Genomic DNA, 20,002 nt, shown 5'->3' with positions numbered 1-20,002 from the left:
CACCAAAACCAGTTTTATTGATTTTGGTCGAGAACGACTCTCTAAACATTTATTATTCCTTCAACATTTTCGCAATTCAATACACATTACATATATTGAGAAAAAATATATTTTACTACGTCCATGAATACTGGTAGGTTGGTATAGCATGGGTATTGGGTATAATTGTCTCAATAATAAACGAGTATGCTTGTTGCTCTTTATTTTACCTATATTTACAAACAGCTTAATATGTATATCGAAATGACCATTAAAATACTCCCATTTTCTGTAAGAGATTATAATAAATAAAAAAAAATGTTGTCTGTAAAGTCGGTTTACTGACGATAGTTGAACGTGACAACGTCCGATTGTGCTTCTTTGTCGCTCGTTCCGCGCTCTCGCTTGCACTTCAAGCCTTACATGGAACGCCTCAGAGCGAGGTAACGCCGCATAAGTCATATTTTTTCATGCGTGCAACCGGCTCTATCGAATTTTAAGACGTTGTCACGTCAATAAAAAATGTAATAAATATAAAACTAACGCATATCATTGCAATATTCTAGACTAAATGATACTATTCTAGCAAACGAGAGCTTTCTAGAGCCTTCTCAATTTACATTTAATGTGATACTATATCAATAGTTGGGAAAGCAATCATACTCTCAAAATAAATCTGGGATTCGTCTACTGAAACCTAATTATGGGCTTAGTATTCCTGCAAATAGAGAAAGTATACATTCGTTGTTAATGGAAACTCGACGGGCTGAGTAAAATAGAAACGAGCTTTTTTCTGGAGTATTGGACGTAAAAATGTTGTGGTTCAGCAGTTTTTAATATACGTGCTTTATTTTGATTTTTAACTAACTTGTAAATACTGAATAATGCAAAAAATTTAACGTCTTCATAATTGATATAAAGATATTAAATTTTTTGAGTTTAATAAATAAAAATATAAAAAAATGCGTGAAGTACTGAATATTGAAAATTTAAACCTAAAAAAAGGATAAGTCATTCATGTAATCCAGCATGGATAGGTGTAAATACAAACAAATAGGTCAACACCATTCATTCACAGATCTTAACAACTTCATCATATTAATTTATATTAAACCTTTGAAAAGTGTAAATAAGTCTCATTTAAGCTTCTCATTTCTCGGTGAAAATCCCTCATAATGAAACGTTATGTAGAGTGGCTGTTACATTTTAAATGTTGTGAAATTTTTGCTTCGTCGCATATAATTGTGAGCACGATTTTATGCCTGTTAACCTTCATAGATATATCATAAATTATAACTACAGAAATGATAGAACGGCTTCATAAACAGGGTATTTCCTTCAGTGCCAAAAGACGATCATTAAGGGGGCTTAAGAAATGTACAATTTTCATTTGTAATGGGACTGTGTAAACACGGCTTAAGAGCTTGTGACCTTGACAAAGTCTTCACACGACACGGCTCGTGTATGATGAGAATAAAGACTTATTGAAATGTGCCATAATCATATTTTAACATTTTTTATATTTGAGAGGAAATCAATGCCTTTAATAATGCATATGAAGCTTGTTGTATGAACATATAACGTATCACGAACGTTATATTGTTCAATCATCGCGCGTAGACTTGTAAAATAAGTCTCAGTCTTTCAATGTTTTCGTTAATGAAAAAGTTTTGAATTTGGATTTAACTTTGGAAAGATTGCTCGAAGGTGGCTCGAAGAGAAAAAGCGAAAACATTACGTTTTATGTTATTCAATTCAATAAGCTTTTCAGTGGTGGTAACAAATAAGGCAGCAATATTACAGACATATGTACACATGCAGACACTAAACTATTAATTTCACATCTATTTTATTTAAACAATAATATATGTATGTACACCACATTCTATTATACACCGGCTATTAAAGTACCAAAGTTCATGAAATTTTAATATAACGTACCAATGGACGTCTATCTGAAATACTTATTGAGGTAATCACTTTTCTCATTAATTTTTCAGAATAGTAAGGGTCGGTACTTTTTATGAAAGTAAAGAATCTTGTAAATGTTGGTACAAAATCGATAACAATACAAACATATTATGTTATGAGAATAAAACACTTTATGTCGTATGGCTTCGGAAACAAGCGTTAGAATAAATTTACAACGACGCAAAACAATAGCGTAAATCGTTTACGCAATATTTCTTGTAGTGGATTTGATAATATGTCCGATCTTTTTCATTTTTATATGTATGAGTAATTACTAAAATAGTGGATGATAGTGAAGTAAATGTAACGTCATTAAATGGGTTTTATTACGACCTATACACCGCATCAGATTTTTCTCAGTAAGTATGTTTATGTTAATCCTTATTAATATTATAAATGCGAAAGTAACTCTGTCTGTCTGTCTGTTACTTAATCACGCCTAAACTACTGAACTAATTTGCATGAAATTTGGTATGGAGATATTTTGATACCCGAGAAAGGACATAGGCTACCTTTTATTGCGAAATATGTACCACGGGCGAAGCCGGGGCGGACACTAGTTCAAAATATGTAAAATTTGAACAATAGAATCATATGATTGATAAACACACTATAAATAATATATTGTTTGAAAAGTTAAAACCATAATTATATTTATTTCCTATATTTTTTCATAACCAATTAATATTATTGCAGTATCTCTCCTTATTCCATACCCCACTAAACAACACTTTATTTGGGTAAGTTCATATTATTATCTTATATATAAAAATGAATCGCAAAATGTGTTGGTAAGCGCATAACTCGAGAACGGGTGGACCGATTTCGATAATTCTTTTTTTATTATATTCCTTGAAGTACCAGGATGGTTCTTATGTAGAGAAAACATAAATATGTACCACGGGTGAAGCCGGGGCGGACCGCTAGTCTATAATATAAAAACGAATCGCAAAATGTGTTGGTAAGCGCATAACTCGAGAACGGCTGAACCGATTTCGATAATTCTTTTTTTATTATATTCCTTAAAGTACGAGGATGGTTTTTATGTAGAGAAAACGTAAATATGTACCACGGGCGAAGCCGGGGCGGACCGCTAGTCTATATATATTTTTTAAATCGATTGTGTAAGATATTTTATCATCATCATATAATGATAATTAATATCAGATTTCCGTCTGCTCTTTACTATCTCCATTATTTTTACTCTTTCCCATAAAACATATTTTTCAAAATGTTACAAATTGTAGCACATTGAAATGATGTATTTTACTCTTTCTACATATGAAAGTTTTCGTAGTAAAATTGTGAGTATAAATGTATCTGCAATATGCAAGTGCAGGTGGAAGTAAAGAGAGAAAAATTGCTTCACATTTCTAACTCTGAAAAATATCAGCAATTTTTATTTCATACTTCACTTGATAAAGTTTTATATGTATTATAATATATACATAAATTATTGAAGAACGTTGAACGAAGGCTTTATTCGATTTTCATTATGTCAAAATGCAAATCCTGTTGAATGTTCACAGTTGCAACGCTTTTATAAAGTGAATTTCAAGTGAAGTGTTAACAAAATTGTGTCGCAACAAAAATAGAGTTGAAACATTTTAGTATTTGTATTTATTTAACACATCGCTGAAACGAGTGTTTGTTCAAATCGATCAGAACGTTTTGAAAGGATTTACTTTACACTCATTTTTTATCACAAAATACAGCTTAATAAACTGTTAATAGAGAGGCTTACTAATTGAAGAAAAATCCCTTACTTTTCCGGTCAAGGTCGCGTTTCTTATCGTCTTCTTTGTTCTTATAAAATAAGTCCCGCTCTGGCTTAGCTTAGGTAAGATGTTCTCGGAAATATGCTGTAGTTTTTTAAGAAGTTATTTTGCAATATAATATTAAACTTAAAAATTAGATCCTACATATTTATTTTCAAGACACCCTAATAAACATATCTTTTTATTTTATTACATGTATTATTACACTTTATAATCTAAAATGTCCTTCATTATAGTACTGAGGTGAACCAAGTTATTTATCACTTATTTATGTACCTACTCGTTAATTTAATAACTCTAGGGAGTTTTATTACTCTGTGGTAATTGAAAACAGAGCTGTCATATACAGGAGCATAAAAGTTCACCCGTTTTGAAAGCCAGAATGATGCTCTATTTTCACATAATAATAAACAATAATCACTATATAATTTAATGCGTTTCATAGCCTCTTCACTGGTGTTTATTGGCGGACATTTGCAATCACACGTGGATCCCCGAATGTGGAGCTGAAGATGAAGAGCCCACCAGACGGAGGTTATTCACTGACGAATGTGATATGTATGAGTATAACTGTGATTACGAAAGAGGTGAGCTTTATTAAATTATGATGTGTCTGTAAGAAAAATAATATTTAAAAGGGGACATTTATGTTGAGATTACCCTTCGATAGGTTATTACAGCTTTGCTCTATTTTGTTGGATCGTTTTAAAGGTATATTGAATTAATATAAGTATATGTACTCGTTATATTGATTATTCGAATGGATACTAATATAATTTGAAGTTTTTTCTAATTGCTGATATTCGCTAAATTCTTCATTAGAAATGTAATTTTATTCTGCAGATTTCGAACCCATAAACTATTCGGATTGCTTCAACATTCGGGTAACGTGCCCCATACCTGAACCTTGTCCATCGATACCACCGTGTCCCAATCATAGACTGCACAAAGTAGGAAACAAGTATAAATACATTAAAGCACCGTTCAGAAGAGCAGAACGTCGAATTCGAACAACTAATATGCCCTTACCAAGGCACATGCTTCATGGAAAAAGACGATACACACCAACAAGACACACACACACACCGACAAAACCAAAAACAGCGAAAAAGACAGTATCCAAAACCAAAGCCTCCTTCACAACGGTGATTTTGAAAAAGGAAGAGGTTATTAAAAATGGCCGACGTATGATGAAGATTGTGAAACAGGTCATAAAAAAGATGACACTTAAGAAAGTAACCAAGGAGTATACAAAGGACTCAGATTTTCTGGAGTAAAGTGATACTATATACAGGGTGTAATCGTTAAGTGTGCACAGGCGATTATTCCGTAACTATTACAGATATCAAAAAACTTTAAACTGATATCGAAAGTACTTAACCTAATGAGTAAAATGGCCATAATAAATTTTTAAAAATAATACGAGAAATATCTAAAAAATTAACTTTAAACCCTCCCATACATTTAGTATGAGATATGAATATCCCATGTACATGGGTTGATCCAAAAGTAATGATAATCAATTTTAAACAAGGTTAAAATAATTATGTATTTCTCTAGATAGTCTTCTAACTAGATAATATACTTCGATATTTTTTTTCCTTAACTTAGAAAAAAAAAAACTTTGACTTCATCTACAAAAACCCCTCAAAATCGGCCATCACTTCGCTGTCGTCTTAAAATTTCTTGTATCGACGGTGTTTCTTGTGCCGAGGTAAGAGATAGAATTAACTAGGAGCTAGATCTTACAAACAGGGTGGGTGTTCAAGCATTTTCAATGCCGATTTTTGATTGGCAGCCATCGCAACTGACGCTTTGTGATCTGGTGCGTTGTCTTGGTGAACCAACATTCAAGACCGAAGTTTGCCATGTCTCTTTTTCTTACTAACCTACCCGCAATCTTTTAATTTGGTCTGTGTAGTAAGAGCCCTGTGTAGTAGTGGCTACCTTCTTAAAATATTCCACATTTCTTCAGCGTCCCAAAAAACTACGGCTTTAATCTATCCCACTAATTTTCACTTTGAAAATCTTCACCGTCACTTTGGAAGCTCGCATCCAGGCCATTGATTGTTTCTTGGTTTCAGCATAAACATGGTGAACCCAGGTAACGCCCATGGTCACAAATCGTGACAAAAAATTATCCTGATCTCATTAAAAATTTAGAAATTCGCCCTCTAAATGTCGAATCGTTGTTTCTTCTTTTCGTCGGGAAACATTCTGGCTCGCACTGTTCACATTAAAATTAATGTTAATACTTGGAAACGTGGCCTGTAGATATAATTTTTTTGTGATAACTTAGTGATTACATGAGCAAGCATAAAACATTTATTTTATATTTTTATGTGCACAGAAAATACCCAATTATCATTACTTTTGGATCAACCTATACATTTAATATGAAAGATTTTAGCTTTTTTTTTGTTTTTTTGGTTTTCTGCTTTAATTACTTCGCAAATTTGGAGGGAAGTTCATTTAGAAACTGTAAATAGACCTCCTCATTGTATTGCACAATAAGGACGTCACTTCGAAAATCTACTATGAATACAAAATGTATGGGAAATAAATTGTATGGGAGCGTTTAATGTAACATTTTTGGTTATTTCTCGTTTTATTTTTAAAAATTTATTATGGCCATTTTACTCATTAGGTTAAGTACTTAAGTTTTTTGATATCTGCAATAGTTACGGAATAATCGCTTGTGCACACTTAACGATTACACCCTGTATAGTATCACTTTACTTTTAGTTTTACTTTACTCTGTAGTACTTTACTCTGTGGTAATATTCGGTTATACTTGCGGCGCGTGTAAAATATTTTCGATAACAGTTAACTATTTACATAATATTTTATGTGTTATGGTTTTTATTTGGTGTAAAATTAAATATATTGAAATAAGTCTGCATTTATTCATGAATCCACCATGGTTCATAAATGATACCTGTTATTCAATTAAATTATGAATTCCCTGTTATTATTGGTTGAAGGTAAATAATTTATATAAATTGTTTGTAGTTGATACTGAATATCGGAATAAATAAAGTTGATTGATTGATTACAGTGTGTTTTTTCTTTAGCAAACATACGAAAGAACATTACGTTCCTGTAAGTTGCGTTTTGATTATTTTTAATAAGTACAAGCAATTAATGTGAATAATGTCTATGGATTTAACAATTATTATTTCACAGCCACCGAAACCATGCGCAATGGCTCAAGTATGTAACCATACTGGAATTGCCGTTTGCGGTATAGAAGCAAAACTTACAATGACGCGGAAGTTTCTAGATGAATGTGATATGTATGAATATAATTGTGACAACCATAAGCGTGAGTACTATAATATGAAATATTGGCAGGATAATAGGAAAAATTCCAACAAAAAAACTGAAAATATACTTCAACTTTCAGAATACTATCCAACAAATGATAAAGAATGTGCAGAAAGTGTAACTACAACGGAGTGTTCTACAATATCATCGCCTTCTAGTATAACTTCTTCTACAACTCAGAGTACAACAGTTCCTATATCAACTAAAAGTATCACTACACGTACAACTGAAATTACAACACCTAGTACAACTGAAAGCACAACAGCTAGTACAACTGAAAGCACAACAGCTAGTATAACTGAAAGCACAACAGCTAGTACAACTGAAAGTACCACTACAAGTACAATTGAAAGTACAACAGCAAGTACAACTGAAAGTACAACAGCCAGTACAACTGAAAGTACAACAGCAAATACAACTGAGAGTACAACAGCAAGTACAACTGAAAGTACAACAGCAAGTACAACAGCCAGTACAACTGAAAGTAAAACAGCAAGTACAACTGAAAGTACAACAGCAAGTACAACAGCCAGTACAACTGAAAGTACAACAGCCACTACAACTAAAAGTACCACAACTAGCACAACACTTAGCACCACTAAAGTTTCTTTGAATACTACATGTTCCTTAGATGCAACAACAACGACAAGAATACCTCCAACGGTACAGAATACAGGTATTACTTGTCAAATGTATCCTGAAGATTGCGAAAGACCCGTGACATGGGAGACTACAGCAAAAGGGGAGCGTCGTGATTTTTACCAAATACTAAGAGAACGGTACGGAAATCGAGTTAAACTTTTACGGGGTACAACGCATTGGCCACTTCGTGGTATAGTCTACAGTTTTAATGAAGAAAATTTTCGTTTTGGTCGACATAATGAAAGTTAAGGTTGGGTATTGCGTAATAGGCTGTTATGCTTCTCCATAATGTAGGTTAATAGACTGAAGTGCACTACGTATGAGTACAGCCAAGTCTTCAATTGAATTTGGCTTCCAGCCAATTTTTAGTGGCACAGACTTTAGGGTTATTCAACTATGTTTGTGTACTAAGTGTTCTGACAAAAGACAAAAACGTTCTTCAGGGCTGTGACTTTTTAATGGTGTCTGGATCCAACTTTTAACATTACCACTAAAAGTAATATTCAAATTTAAAATAACGGCACCAAGACTTTGGTAGTTTCAATAAAGTTATTTTTCTTAACAATTTTACAAACATTCTGGTAATCTGAAGTCCCAGTATTTGGGTAATGTTTCGTAAGTATCATAATATAAGAGAAAACAATTCTGCTTTTTTTAGAAGTTGTGAATTTAACCGTGTTATTAAAATAGGGTCTTATAGCAAGTTTTGTTGTAGGTATAATGCTACACTGCTAACAGTTGAATAAGGTTATTTAATATTATGCATATTATTATTTAATTCAATGCAAATAACTTTTAAAATGAGGCGTGCAATAAGGTTAAATATCCATTGAAATGCGTAGATTAGTGATCCAAAGTATCACATGGCCTGGGATAAATTCCGAAAACGGCGGGTAATGTCAAGGTTTCTATTGTTGGATTGTTGGTTTATCTGACAGTTCTGAGATGGATAGACTTTTAATTACAGCACTGGGAAAATGAAAACCAAATTCGAATAATTATTACATTTGTTTAAATCTAATGATTTACTTCTATTTTATAGAGATAATAAAATATTTGTGTTCGACACAATTTCTAATATACGTTTTTACAGATCCAGCAGGCAGCAGTTAATTAGTTATTGTTCATTATAAGAGGCAGACGCGTCCACAACTTTTTTTTCAGAAAATTTAAATTTAATCTTTTTGGAGAAGGTATCATATAATATATTATATTCAATAAACATCTTTCAATGCAAATATAAACAGTTTCACAAATCAAATATTTTATAAAAGATCTCGAAAGTTCTAAAGGCATTAAGTCAATAGTCACATGTTTGTCGACCTCGTTCATGTATTACAATGAACTTGACCATGTAATAATCTTAAGAAATCGTTAGTTACGCAGGCTTTATGTGGAGTTATTTATGTGTTTATTATGCTTTTTTCTCATTAAATATTTCTATTAAATATTGAATTATTTATAAATATAATGAAATGTTCTTGTTGTCAGAGTTGAAGATTTTTAATATAATACTCATCCAATAAATCTGTGCTATATTGAAAATTCACTTTAATTACATATTTAAATGTAATTAAAAATGGGATAATACCTATGAGTAAAATTCTTGTATAGTTTTATACAATTTATAATAACCTACTTTTAAATCAGTCAAGTAACCAAGCAATGCATGTTTTAATTATATTTTTATAGGTTCAGTAATTTGTAATCATGTAAAATATTTCCAATGAAAGGATAATTAATTGATAATTTATAAGCCCTAAAATCACGTTATTTAAGGTCTTTGATTCGCTTTCGGTATATTGCGAACTAATTATTCTCCTTAAACGTTGGTAAATAATATAATTATTACGACCCAAATTTTAGATTCATATGTTTAAGTATCAAGTACATTATATTAATTAATTTTATAACTTTATCGATAAGAAAGAACCTGCCTTTAAATCAGTTTGCGTATGCCATTCGGTTCCGATTAAATATAACTTACCTTTTATATAATCATATAAAAGGTAAGTTATATTTAATCGGAACCGAAGCCAATCGGCTTACCTAACATTTTTTTAATTTACATTATATATTATCGTATATTTTCTCCATAGATTTAGTCTGATTATTGCAGACACATCCGTCCTTGAAATTCGTTGAAGCCTTAGATTTTACGCAACTTATAATTTTCCTCGCGACCCTTACGAAAGCCATCTTGTTGCAGTCACGTTAAATATTCGTGTCGAATTCTAAAGATAAAGAAAGAAGTTGCTCAAATCTCGGAAATTAGGAAACTCTTAATTGAAGGGCATTTATTCTGCAAACAAATTAATTTATTAAAAAAGTAAATTGTGGTAGGAAACAAAATTATAACCCAAAATCAGATAGTAGATACGTATTCATTTTTACATCTAAAATTGTATGAACACCTTTAAAGCTGGTTGGATCTTAGATACACTACATCTACTATTAAGTATTCTGTGACTACATCTAAATAGTACATGACTCAAACTCTACAGTAGGTACACAATTACTAATAAACTATTAGGGAAATACATGTAATTCTGAAGAAATGTTGGTACCATTTATAATCTTGAGCTAAAAGTTTCGTCACTTGACCTGCATTTCGTTGACATAACCTATTTGAATATTACGTGCTTTTCATGTTAATAAGCCGTTCTTATTGTAAGCGTTATTACTTATTAGTAAGTAGGTATTAACTAGCTCTATAAAAAGTTTTAGAAAATTGCACCACAATCGCTGGCGTTTTGCTTGTGGCTACATTCTAGAAATAATTCAATTATTCATACGTTTTAATGTGTCTCATGTAGTTTTTATAGTAGTATGAAGACAATTTATTTAACTCGTGACGTCGATAACAATATACAAAGTTAGAACGATAACTTTCAATGATCAAGAGACACCAATTACATAGTAATTTTAATACAATTAAATTTAATGGCATGTAGTAATAAATAGTACAGCAATTTTCTCTAGAGGGCCTTGTCATTTGAAGGGAACTGATCCAGAATAACGGCTTATTATAAATCTCGGAACGGAACTAGGAAGCAATAGATTATATACGGAACTGCAGCAAGGCGAACGAGTGAACTTGTTAGCTATGTAATTAACTATGAATATATCGTGACGACATTGTACGGTAACGAGGCGAGTAACTGGAGCAATGGTGTTCTATAAGGATAATTAATTGAAATATAACTACTATTGAAGTGAAATAAGATTTTGATTAAAGTTGAGAATACTTCAGAGCAAATTGGAACCTATCGAATTTTGAGGATAAAGACGCTCTATTCGATATGCTTCTTAGTATTATTTATAGGAATGTAAGTGTTTAAACATCGCAAATAACATAAAGGGTCATGTCCGTTCACTACATTTCGCATTTCCTAAAAATAAATATGAATAAGGTGTTTTTAAAATTAGGGCTACGATGTTGGACTTGGATGAGTCATTTCAATTTTGTTATAACTACTCAGTTCTTTCTAGAAAGCCGCTTTTTATGTCTTTTCTATTGAAACAGTTTATGTTGGTATGTAACTACTTCAATATAATTCTTAAAGATTAAAATGTACGGTCTACTCTAAATTTGCTTTAATTATACAATTCAAGTTTATACAAATAATACAATTTATTAAAAATGAAATGACTTTTTGTAAAACTTCAAAAATATTTTGCTCTATGCAACAGGGCCCAACATTTCTAAAACAAACATTGTGAAGCACGTAAAGTTTGAACATCGTCCAACCGTTCAGCATTTTGTTCGCTAAAATTTGGCATTGAAGAAGATCTGTTGCTCTCTCATTACACAAGTTAGGAAACGTGTTATTTTTATAAAATAAAAGCGTGGTATTGCTTCGTATTTCGTCATTATATATTATGGCCAAGGTTCATGCGACAGTTCGTGACAAGAGCTGGTAATTCTCAACTAAATGGTGATCATGTATGACATATTATACTAAATAATTAGGTATGATTTTATCTTATCTTCTTACTAATATTATAAATACAAAAGTTTGTGAGGATGGATGTGTGTGTGTGTATGTTTGTTACTCTTTCATGCAAATACTACTGAACCGATTACAATGAAATTTAGCACACACATAGAGGTAACTTGGATTAACACATAGCATAGGATTTATCCCGGAAATTCCACGGAAACGGGAACTATGCGGGTTTTTCTTTGAAAACGCGAGCGAAGCTGTGGGCGGAAAGCTAGTACCTACCTATATTATAAATGTATGCACATAATCAATCAATATTTTTTATTAATTATCTTTGTGCAGACGAATACAAAAATGATGTATTCGAAATTCTGCATAAGACATTTCCGAATCGATCTCTTTGCATAATTTACTTAATGTTTCCACATACTTTTAGTATCATATAAAATAATCGTTTTTTAAATAGTAAGTAATATCGGAACTACGTCCGGAAGTGTTCGGAAGGTTGATGTAAAGCTGGTATATATTGTGACTGCGGCGTGCGCCCGCGCAGTGGTTCTATAGTCGTGACCGTGACTTTTGTGACTGTGATTGTGGTACTGTGATCTTGTGTTTTGATAGACTTTTATAAGGTAATCTTTGAATGGAAATATAGTGTGTTCATTCATTGAAATATGTGTGTCAAATATTTCGTGATATTGTCGAGATACAGCACAAAAGACCGCTATAGTTTGGGAATTTATTAGATTTTATAAACCAATTATCCCGTTTTCCCTTGTAATGAAATCCTTATTTACTTCTCTTAAATCCCGTAATGGCATATTTTAAATACGCCACTCGTGAACGTAATGTGCTTTCTTCATTCTCATTTTATTTGATCTTGGCCATTAATTAACTGTGAGCAGTGAGAGAAATTAGTTTCATTAAGTTGCGCTAGTGAATAAAATAGAAATTACTATTAATCTCTAAGAAATTACATGTACCAATTCTTAACGTACACAAAAACATTGCAATCATAGCGCAGCATAAATTGCTATAACACCATTTTAAATTTCAGCTCAAAATGTGGAAACTATTTGTCATCGCCACCGTGCTTGGGGTAACACAGGCTCGTCCCGGACTATTCTTCGCTGCGCCTCTCCACGCTGGCATCGAATACGCTAACACAGCACCTGTGAGCTCTCACCCTGCTGTCGAACTGAATGCAGCCAGCGAAGCCCAACTCCCACCAAGTCTCTTGAAGTCAAATGCCTTTTACAGCAACCCATCTATTGCCGCAGGACTCGCCAAGGAATCCTGGTTCACGAACAAGGAAATGCAAGTGGTTGAGCGCGAAGCTGAGAAGATCCCACGTCAAAGGATTTATGATATTGTTAAAAATGCTGGGTTCTTAGATCAGCATTAAATTCATATAAGCCGGAGCGAAAGGACACTAAATATAATCATGGCTTAATTTTAATGCGTAACTTATAATTTTTAATGTTAAAGATTTATGTAGTGTTAACGATATTGTTATTAATAATAGTTGTTGTATACTTCCACTGATATAGAAAATGAGATTGTAATTATATTTAAAACTTACGTTAATTTATAGTTAGGCCTTCACTGTAAATATAGTGCACATGACGTCACTTTGTTTTAGATAATTATTAAAGATATTTTTATAGATATTGTATGAATGTAAAGAATTAATGTGTGTGATTAGAGCAATATTAATCTGTGATCTTGAACAATAAGTACAGTAACGTAAGTTATTGTTTCGTATTTAAAACTGTTAATTTATTCAATAAAGTAACTGTTTTGTTGTTTTTCGTTTTCTTTCTACCCTATCATTTATTTTACAAATCCTGTAAGTATTTATAAAATTATATTTATTAATGTATGAAATTTTCCATGTCACAGCCATCTCCGTAGGCGCGTTTTTTGAAACTTCTACCACGTTTGCAAGTCACCCAACATTCGTGTACTGGTTTTTGTACAAAATCTGTAAAGAGACAATAAATTTAATTTTAATATGTAATCTTAACATAGGAAAACTGAGAGTAGGTTACAGATGTCAATAATATGAATCCCAATCTGTATTGGTGCAATAGAAAATCAATAATAGATGACCTAAATAAAGGTCCATTCACCTTTTTGCCCTACTGGGTCCACTGAAACACGGTTCTGTTTTCATATCTTATTATAGGAATTTCTTTTTAAACAGGAAGTATAGAGACAATGTTTTTTGGTGTTGTAAAATAAAAGAAGAATGTTCTTGTCTAGGGAAAGAATAAGCGATTTTTTTTATGTATTAACTTAATCACTGTATGTAATGCGATTTTTTTCTGAAAAAATACTGTTACTTCCGATCGGTTGTTTTACTCAGTTAGAACTGAATGTTAACATAGGTAAACATCTATTTTTATATTAGAAAGTAAGGTTATTGTTGCAATATAAATTAGTACAATTTAGACTTTAATATGGATAAAATATCATTTGAATAGCTTGGACTTTAAAGCTTGAAATTTTTTGATAGATGACAGATTGTTATGAGATAAAACCTTGATAAAACATAAAAACGATACTTTCAATCGTTTCTCTTCATTGATTTTATATTTTAGTTCGATGATAATATCATATATATTGCAGCATACGACATTGATACTTTTATACTAGACTGTTTTTATATTATCTTGTCTTGTATCAAATTTTATAAAAACTTTATTACGTATAGGTATACCTATGCAAAAGATGTATCTATTGATTTTCTCTAAATGATTTTAACCAATGAACCGTATAAAGGTCGTGTGTATCTTAGAAAGCTTTTATTTTAAAATTTGTATTACATTTTCTCTACAAAATGAATCGCTATTTGCTTGTGTAGGCGGATTTTATTAAAAATGTTTACAATTTACAAAGAAATGAAACGTGATTTCAGTCGGAGTTGAACGTTGAAGTCCTTATGGGATCAAGTAATATTAGATGTTATTTATAAAGTAAATAGTTCGCAGAAATAGTAAGATGATTTATTTTCTAGAGATTCACATCGCATTAAAAGGATGTATAGGTTATTCAACTGTTAAATAGAAATTGAAAATACGATGTCGAATTTTAGTATTCTATAGAGAGATTGATAATCATTTTTTCCTATTTTTTTTAAGTAGTTGGTCGTGCCAAAATGTTCATATTTTAATGTCTATCTGTGTGACTATTCACCTCAATTCACCCAGACAAAGCCATTTACGTAATTGTCTGCTTTTGATGATATGACATGGCCGTCGCCAGTATAAATTGAAGTTCAATACACCTACGTATTAATTTTCCTCTCAAATAATACTATAGCGTATTGGCAAAGGTTACGGGTCGTTAGCTATCGTGAATGTCAAAGGGTTGATCTATTTAATGAGATATGCAAATTAGCATTGAATATTGGTATGACGAACTTAGTTTACAGGCTCTATTGTTTATAATAGTATTGATTGAACAAGTTATGACTAATTAATTAATTTACGTTGATTTAAGACCACTTATGGATTATATTATTCTAGTTAGGTAGCTTCTGCTTTTGCCTATAAATAAATGCGAGTTGATAAATTGACTTCAATATCTTCTATGTATTATAATTATATATTTTCAACGTTAAATCATTTCAACGTAGTTTAAAATTGTTTTTCCAAATTTCTTTTAAATTAAAAAAAAACGATGTCAAACTTTAAAAAAGAAATTAGTGTTTTATGACTATACATATAAGACAGAACTCCTCCATCATTAGTAGTTATGTACCTATTCAACAAGTAATTTGCTAATCTAGCTTTACTGAAACTATACGAATTTCTGGAATAGGGCCAAGTGTAATAAACATTTAAGCAGCAATTGACAAAGAAAGTATTTTGCAACAGGTGTGTTTTGGCTCGTAATACAAATTACAACACAAACCAAAGAAAAACATTAGATACAGTTATCTATTGGTAGATTTTGTATAAGTACTCGTCAATTTTCAGGTTTTGTAGAGATTATATTAAAATTAATTTCAATTATGCTATAAGTATAATTTACACATATTTGTACGTGGAAAATCAAGTTAGTTACATTTTCTGAAGCTGACGGTTAATTATATGTCTGAAATAAATGTTTTGCCCTAATTTATTATTAACCATGTATTCAGACTTAGTTTCATAGTACAAGTTTCGAGTGCAATCACTTGAATTGTAGTGGTTAGATCCCATATTGGGTGGGTTGCGGTTGTTCATTGTTCCTGTACTAGAAAGCCTATAGAATGCATATTACTCTATATGTATCGTGTATGTGCACGTATTTCTTTATCGACAATTAAACTCTGATACAATACTTTTTGTATATTATTTTTACAAATATTGTTAGTCATTTCAACTGGCAGATGAACTAAAGAACATATCTAGAAGCTGTGAACCAGCAATAAATGTTAAAGAGATGGAATTGACAGCAAGTAAAATTAATTTAATAAAAAAATAAATTAAATAAGTAGTTGGGTGAAAACAGTTGTCTTGCAGGAAACGGTATTCCACAAGACCGCATTTTTTGATTGCTACATGTCCTTATTGTACCATAAACCATTATTTAATTTATTCGAGATTTTAATAAGCTCTCTATTATGTCAAACAGTACAAACCCTTTCTGCTATCACAGTTATATTCATGCATATCACACGTATCGATAAAGGTGCGCATTTCGCCGCACGAGTCGATTCCGCACATTGGCACTTGGTCGTGTCGGCATATGTCTGCTATGTTGCACTCTTCTTCAAGCTGAAATTGTAAAACGAAACTTATTGGATAGAAAATTAATCAAAAGTATAAGGAACACGTAAGCTTATATGCAATGTGTCGCAGGAAAGACGTCAAGCGGTGGTCCAGAGATAGAGTACCGCTTGGGCAATCACCCTCTATAATATTTTGTCATGCAATTTTTCGTAGTTTAGACGATATGATCTTTATTGCGATTTTTCACATATTTAAGAGTTGACTAGAAGAACTTTATTGACGCTCTGTATAATTTTAGTAACGAGAGATATGGCTTTTTTGGAAAGGAAAACATTTTAAAAGCTATACAATTCGATAGAATGATAAAGTTTTTTTAGCATCGAAATGTACCTTCTCTTTGGTTTTTGCTTCAAATTGTGCATTTACTTTGAAGAAATCCGAGTAAGCATGGACGAATATAATTTAAGTAAGATAGTAAGGGAGAGTCGTTAAAACAACAACAAATTTGTAAAAAAAATATAATAATAAATTATCTGATAATTCTTATAAATATTTCAAATATCAATTATTTTACCTTAGCTCCATCAACATGTGCCACGCAAATTTGCACCTTCATAATTAGTAGAACTATACTAAGTACATATAACATAGTTTCAATATCAACATGGTTCTATACAAAGCTAAATATTTCTCCATTACACATTCAATAAGTGTGATCGTAAAATTTTATATGAATGCTGTTTTATTGGCTCACTTGCTGTACTCTAATGCAATCCTGCGTTAAACCAACGACCAAGTATTGAACAGGGTACTTTAAATATACATCATTTTTTTTTTCTTATGAAGTGAAACTTCCTTAGGCGCGTTGAGAGTAAAATTTCAAGGCGTCATGGTAATACCGTCACTTATAGCGACTTGTAAAGCGACGATTTTGGTATCTTTGAATCTTGTCAAAGAAGTTTCACTTTTGTCATGTGTGCTCGGCACACACACTCTTTTTTATTTTCTTAAGTTTTTAAATATGAATGTACATACCTACATATGTATATTGCCTGGTAGTAATAGGTAACTGACAAGGAAAATAAAATTACACTGCCATTCTGGTATTATTAAGATAATGATATCAAAGCATTAACGTGAAATCGAATATTGAAAATCAATATTTTTGTGGATTCTACTTATTCCATTTTAGTCGTAAAATTATAAAAAATCGTGATTTTTTATATATATAGAGATAATTCGTTTCACCTACATAAAACCTATAAATAGATATTAAAATTTGCTTAACATAACTGTAAAATAATAAGGAACTTAAATAAAAGACTCAAATTAATGCTCTATTTATATTTAGATTTCATATTTAAATTGCAGTCGGTTCTGAATTCAGGTTTCTTGAAAGATCTTCCGCGTTTGCATGTCACCCAACATTCATGGATCGGTCTTTGTTTGAAATCTAGAATTACAATATTATATAAGGTTAATTAATTTTTAATAAATTTAATAAACAGACTCTAATCTATACTTTTCTGTATAATAATTATACTAGTACACGAAATATTAAAAGATATGATTAAAAAACTTCAGTCTTGGCAAGATTATTATCAGCCATTAAAACTTCTATCGTATCAGAAGATTGAAATATGACAAATATTGAGGAAATAACGTTTGATGTTGGATTGAATAGACTCATTGTTCTATAATAGCTGAGGATCGTGTTATATTACATAGATGTGTATTATAACGCACTGGCTTTACTCCTCGGTTTCACCTTCCAAAAAAAGAAAATATAATTTGTGAAATTTTAACGCATTTAATTCTATTCAGCTTTAGTCTATTAGTTTAATAGGAAGAAATAAAAACTGCTGGTAAGCCTTTAAAAACTTCCAATATTTTTTTTACAAAACTTTTGTGAATAAGAGTAATTCTTTCCCAGAGCTATGGTGTCTTTAGTAGTAGTATACACGTAGGTACTTGTAAGAGCGAATAATTGTCCTTATCATATGAAGCGTCTGTTAATACAAAGATAGGAAAAAAATACGTGTGGCATTCGAACTGCCGCGGTAAAGCTATTGCATAGCATCGCATCGCTGTGCCGGTTGGAGTAGGGGGTGTTAGGTTTTTTCGTTACGGAATTTTTACATTCGGTCGCCGCGCTCAAAGTCTGAGATAAAAGCTATGCAATAGCTTAAAATTTATAAATATATACCCTTCTTGCTATCACAATTGAATTCATGCATGTCACAGGTATCGATGAAAGTGCGCATTTCCCCACAAGAGTCAATCCCGCACATCGGCACTTTGTCGTGCACACAGAGATCTGCTATCTTGCATTCTTCTTCATTCTACGGTTTTATCATGATTTAAGTAATAATTGAATACAATAATATACAAAAACTAATGGTTTTGAGTATAGGGTTCACCATTTTATCGTGGTTTTTGTGATTGATAATGTGAGGTTAATTATAATAAGTTAATAACATATCTAACTATCTTTTCCAATACAATGTAATATAATACATATTTTAAAAATCTAATTTTTCAACCACTGTTGTATAATAAATACGTACCAACGAGGTATTTTTAACATTCTTTGTTATTCTCTACCCGTTTTAAGTTTATTGTTTGAAAACGAGATCAAGGCTTTTCTCTGAATTAAAACACTTTCATATGTATCTTATGTCATATTTGTAAATTGATAATAAATAAAAATACAAACATATTCAGATATACCTAGATATATAAATTTATTTTATTTAATAATACAAGAATTTAGATAATGAAAGAAGAGTTAAGTATGTAATATAATAACCAAAGTTATTACTAAAACAAAAGTAGGTAGGTACCACAGAGTATAGACGGGTTCGATTATAAATCATTTTCAATATACATGGCGCCCATTTTAGAGACCGTATATAACAATTAGGCTCAGTATAATATTAATGGAAGCAATCAGCACTTTTGGAAGACGTTAAACTAGACTAAATTATATTTTTTTCTGACTTACTTTTATAGATTCACTGTGCGACGAAGCTAAAGTAATATACGCTAGTAAATGTGTGGCTGCAATAAATAATATTTATTTAGTCCTACAACTTATAATAATTACGTTTTTTGTTATTTTTTTCCATATTTATGACAACAAAATACAACAAAATCTGACTACTCTATATATGTATAAAGAAACATAACCGTTTCTAACTATTTGCAGGGGACTAATTTTTAGAAGTACCTACTGTTCTATTATTGAAATTTTTTCACTGAAAGAAACCTACGCTATTTGAGTGACAGAATATTATCAATAAGAAAGCGACTACTTAAGGACTTCTTTAATATATTCAGCCACAGAACATATTCAACTAAAAATGTGTCTTATAATTATGTCTTTTTATGGTTTGATCAATAAATAATTTATTTTATTACATCAACCAGAGATCAAACGCAGGATCTCTGGATGACTACTGAATACTAAGGAGGCGATTAGGTAGAAATTAATAACTCACCTATTATAATATAATCATAATTTAGCATAATTATTGCATGGAAATAACTCTATGAAAAACCTGTCAATCCATTATAAAAGTTTTAAATTCAACTATATGATGGAATAAAGTTATTGAATGTGGGTATATTACTTTCG

At 31.3% G+C, this 20,002-nt stretch overlaps 4 protein-coding genes across 4 annotated transcripts; 2 read left to right on the top strand and 2 right to left on the bottom strand.

Moving 5' to 3' along the window:
* Window positions 1–2,266: 2,266 nt before the first annotated feature.
* On the top strand, window positions 2,267–5,005 carry LOC149479510 (uncharacterized). The gene is made up of 4 exons (XM_089708008.1): window positions 2,267–2,309; window positions 2,647–2,690; window positions 4,174–4,315; window positions 4,572–5,005. The coding sequence occupies exons 1-4, from the start codon at window positions 2,267–2,269 to the stop codon at window positions 5,003–5,005; spliced, it is 663 nt and encodes a 220-aa protein (XP_089564134.1).
* A 7,185-nt stretch (window positions 5,006–12,190) lies between these two features.
* On the top strand, window positions 12,191–13,449 carry LOC149479509 (uncharacterized). The gene is made up of 2 exons (XM_089708002.1): window positions 12,191–12,276; window positions 12,702–13,449. The coding sequence occupies exon 2, from the start codon at window positions 12,708–12,710 to the stop codon at window positions 13,047–13,049; it is 342 nt and encodes a 113-aa protein (XP_089564128.1). The 5' UTR covers window positions 12,191–12,276; window positions 12,702–12,707; the 3' UTR covers window positions 13,050–13,449.
* Window positions 13,450–13,518: 69 nt separating this feature from the next.
* On the bottom strand, window positions 13,519–17,014 carry LOC149479508 (uncharacterized). Its single transcript, XM_089708310.1, has 3 exons — window positions 16,940–17,014; window positions 16,275–16,410; window positions 13,519–13,628 (listed from the first exon to the last, which is right to left on the bottom strand). Exons 1-3 carry the CDS (start codon window positions 17,012–17,014, stop codon window positions 13,519–13,521), a joined length of 321 nt encoding a protein of 106 aa, XP_089564436.1.
* Window positions 17,015–17,702: 688 nt separating this feature from the next.
* Window positions 17,703–19,893, bottom strand: LOC149479507 (uncharacterized). The gene is made up of 4 exons (XM_089707718.1): window positions 19,866–19,893; window positions 19,370–19,425; window positions 18,572–18,707; window positions 17,703–17,818 (listed from the first exon to the last, which is right to left on the bottom strand). Exons 1-4 carry the CDS (start codon window positions 19,891–19,893, stop codon window positions 17,703–17,705), a joined length of 336 nt encoding a protein of 111 aa, XP_089563844.1.
* Window positions 19,894–20,002: the final 109 nt, after the last annotated feature.

Source organism: Colias philodice, chromosome 20, assembly GCF_061535455.1.
Source record: "Colias philodice isolate Cphi_HAF_F1 chromosome 20, ilColPhil1 Martin Lab GWU primary, whole genome shotgun sequence".
Lineage (NCBI taxonomy): Eukaryota > Metazoa > Arthropoda > Insecta > Lepidoptera > Pieridae > Colias > Colias philodice.
This window is presented reverse-complemented; position numbering and strand designations above follow the sequence as displayed.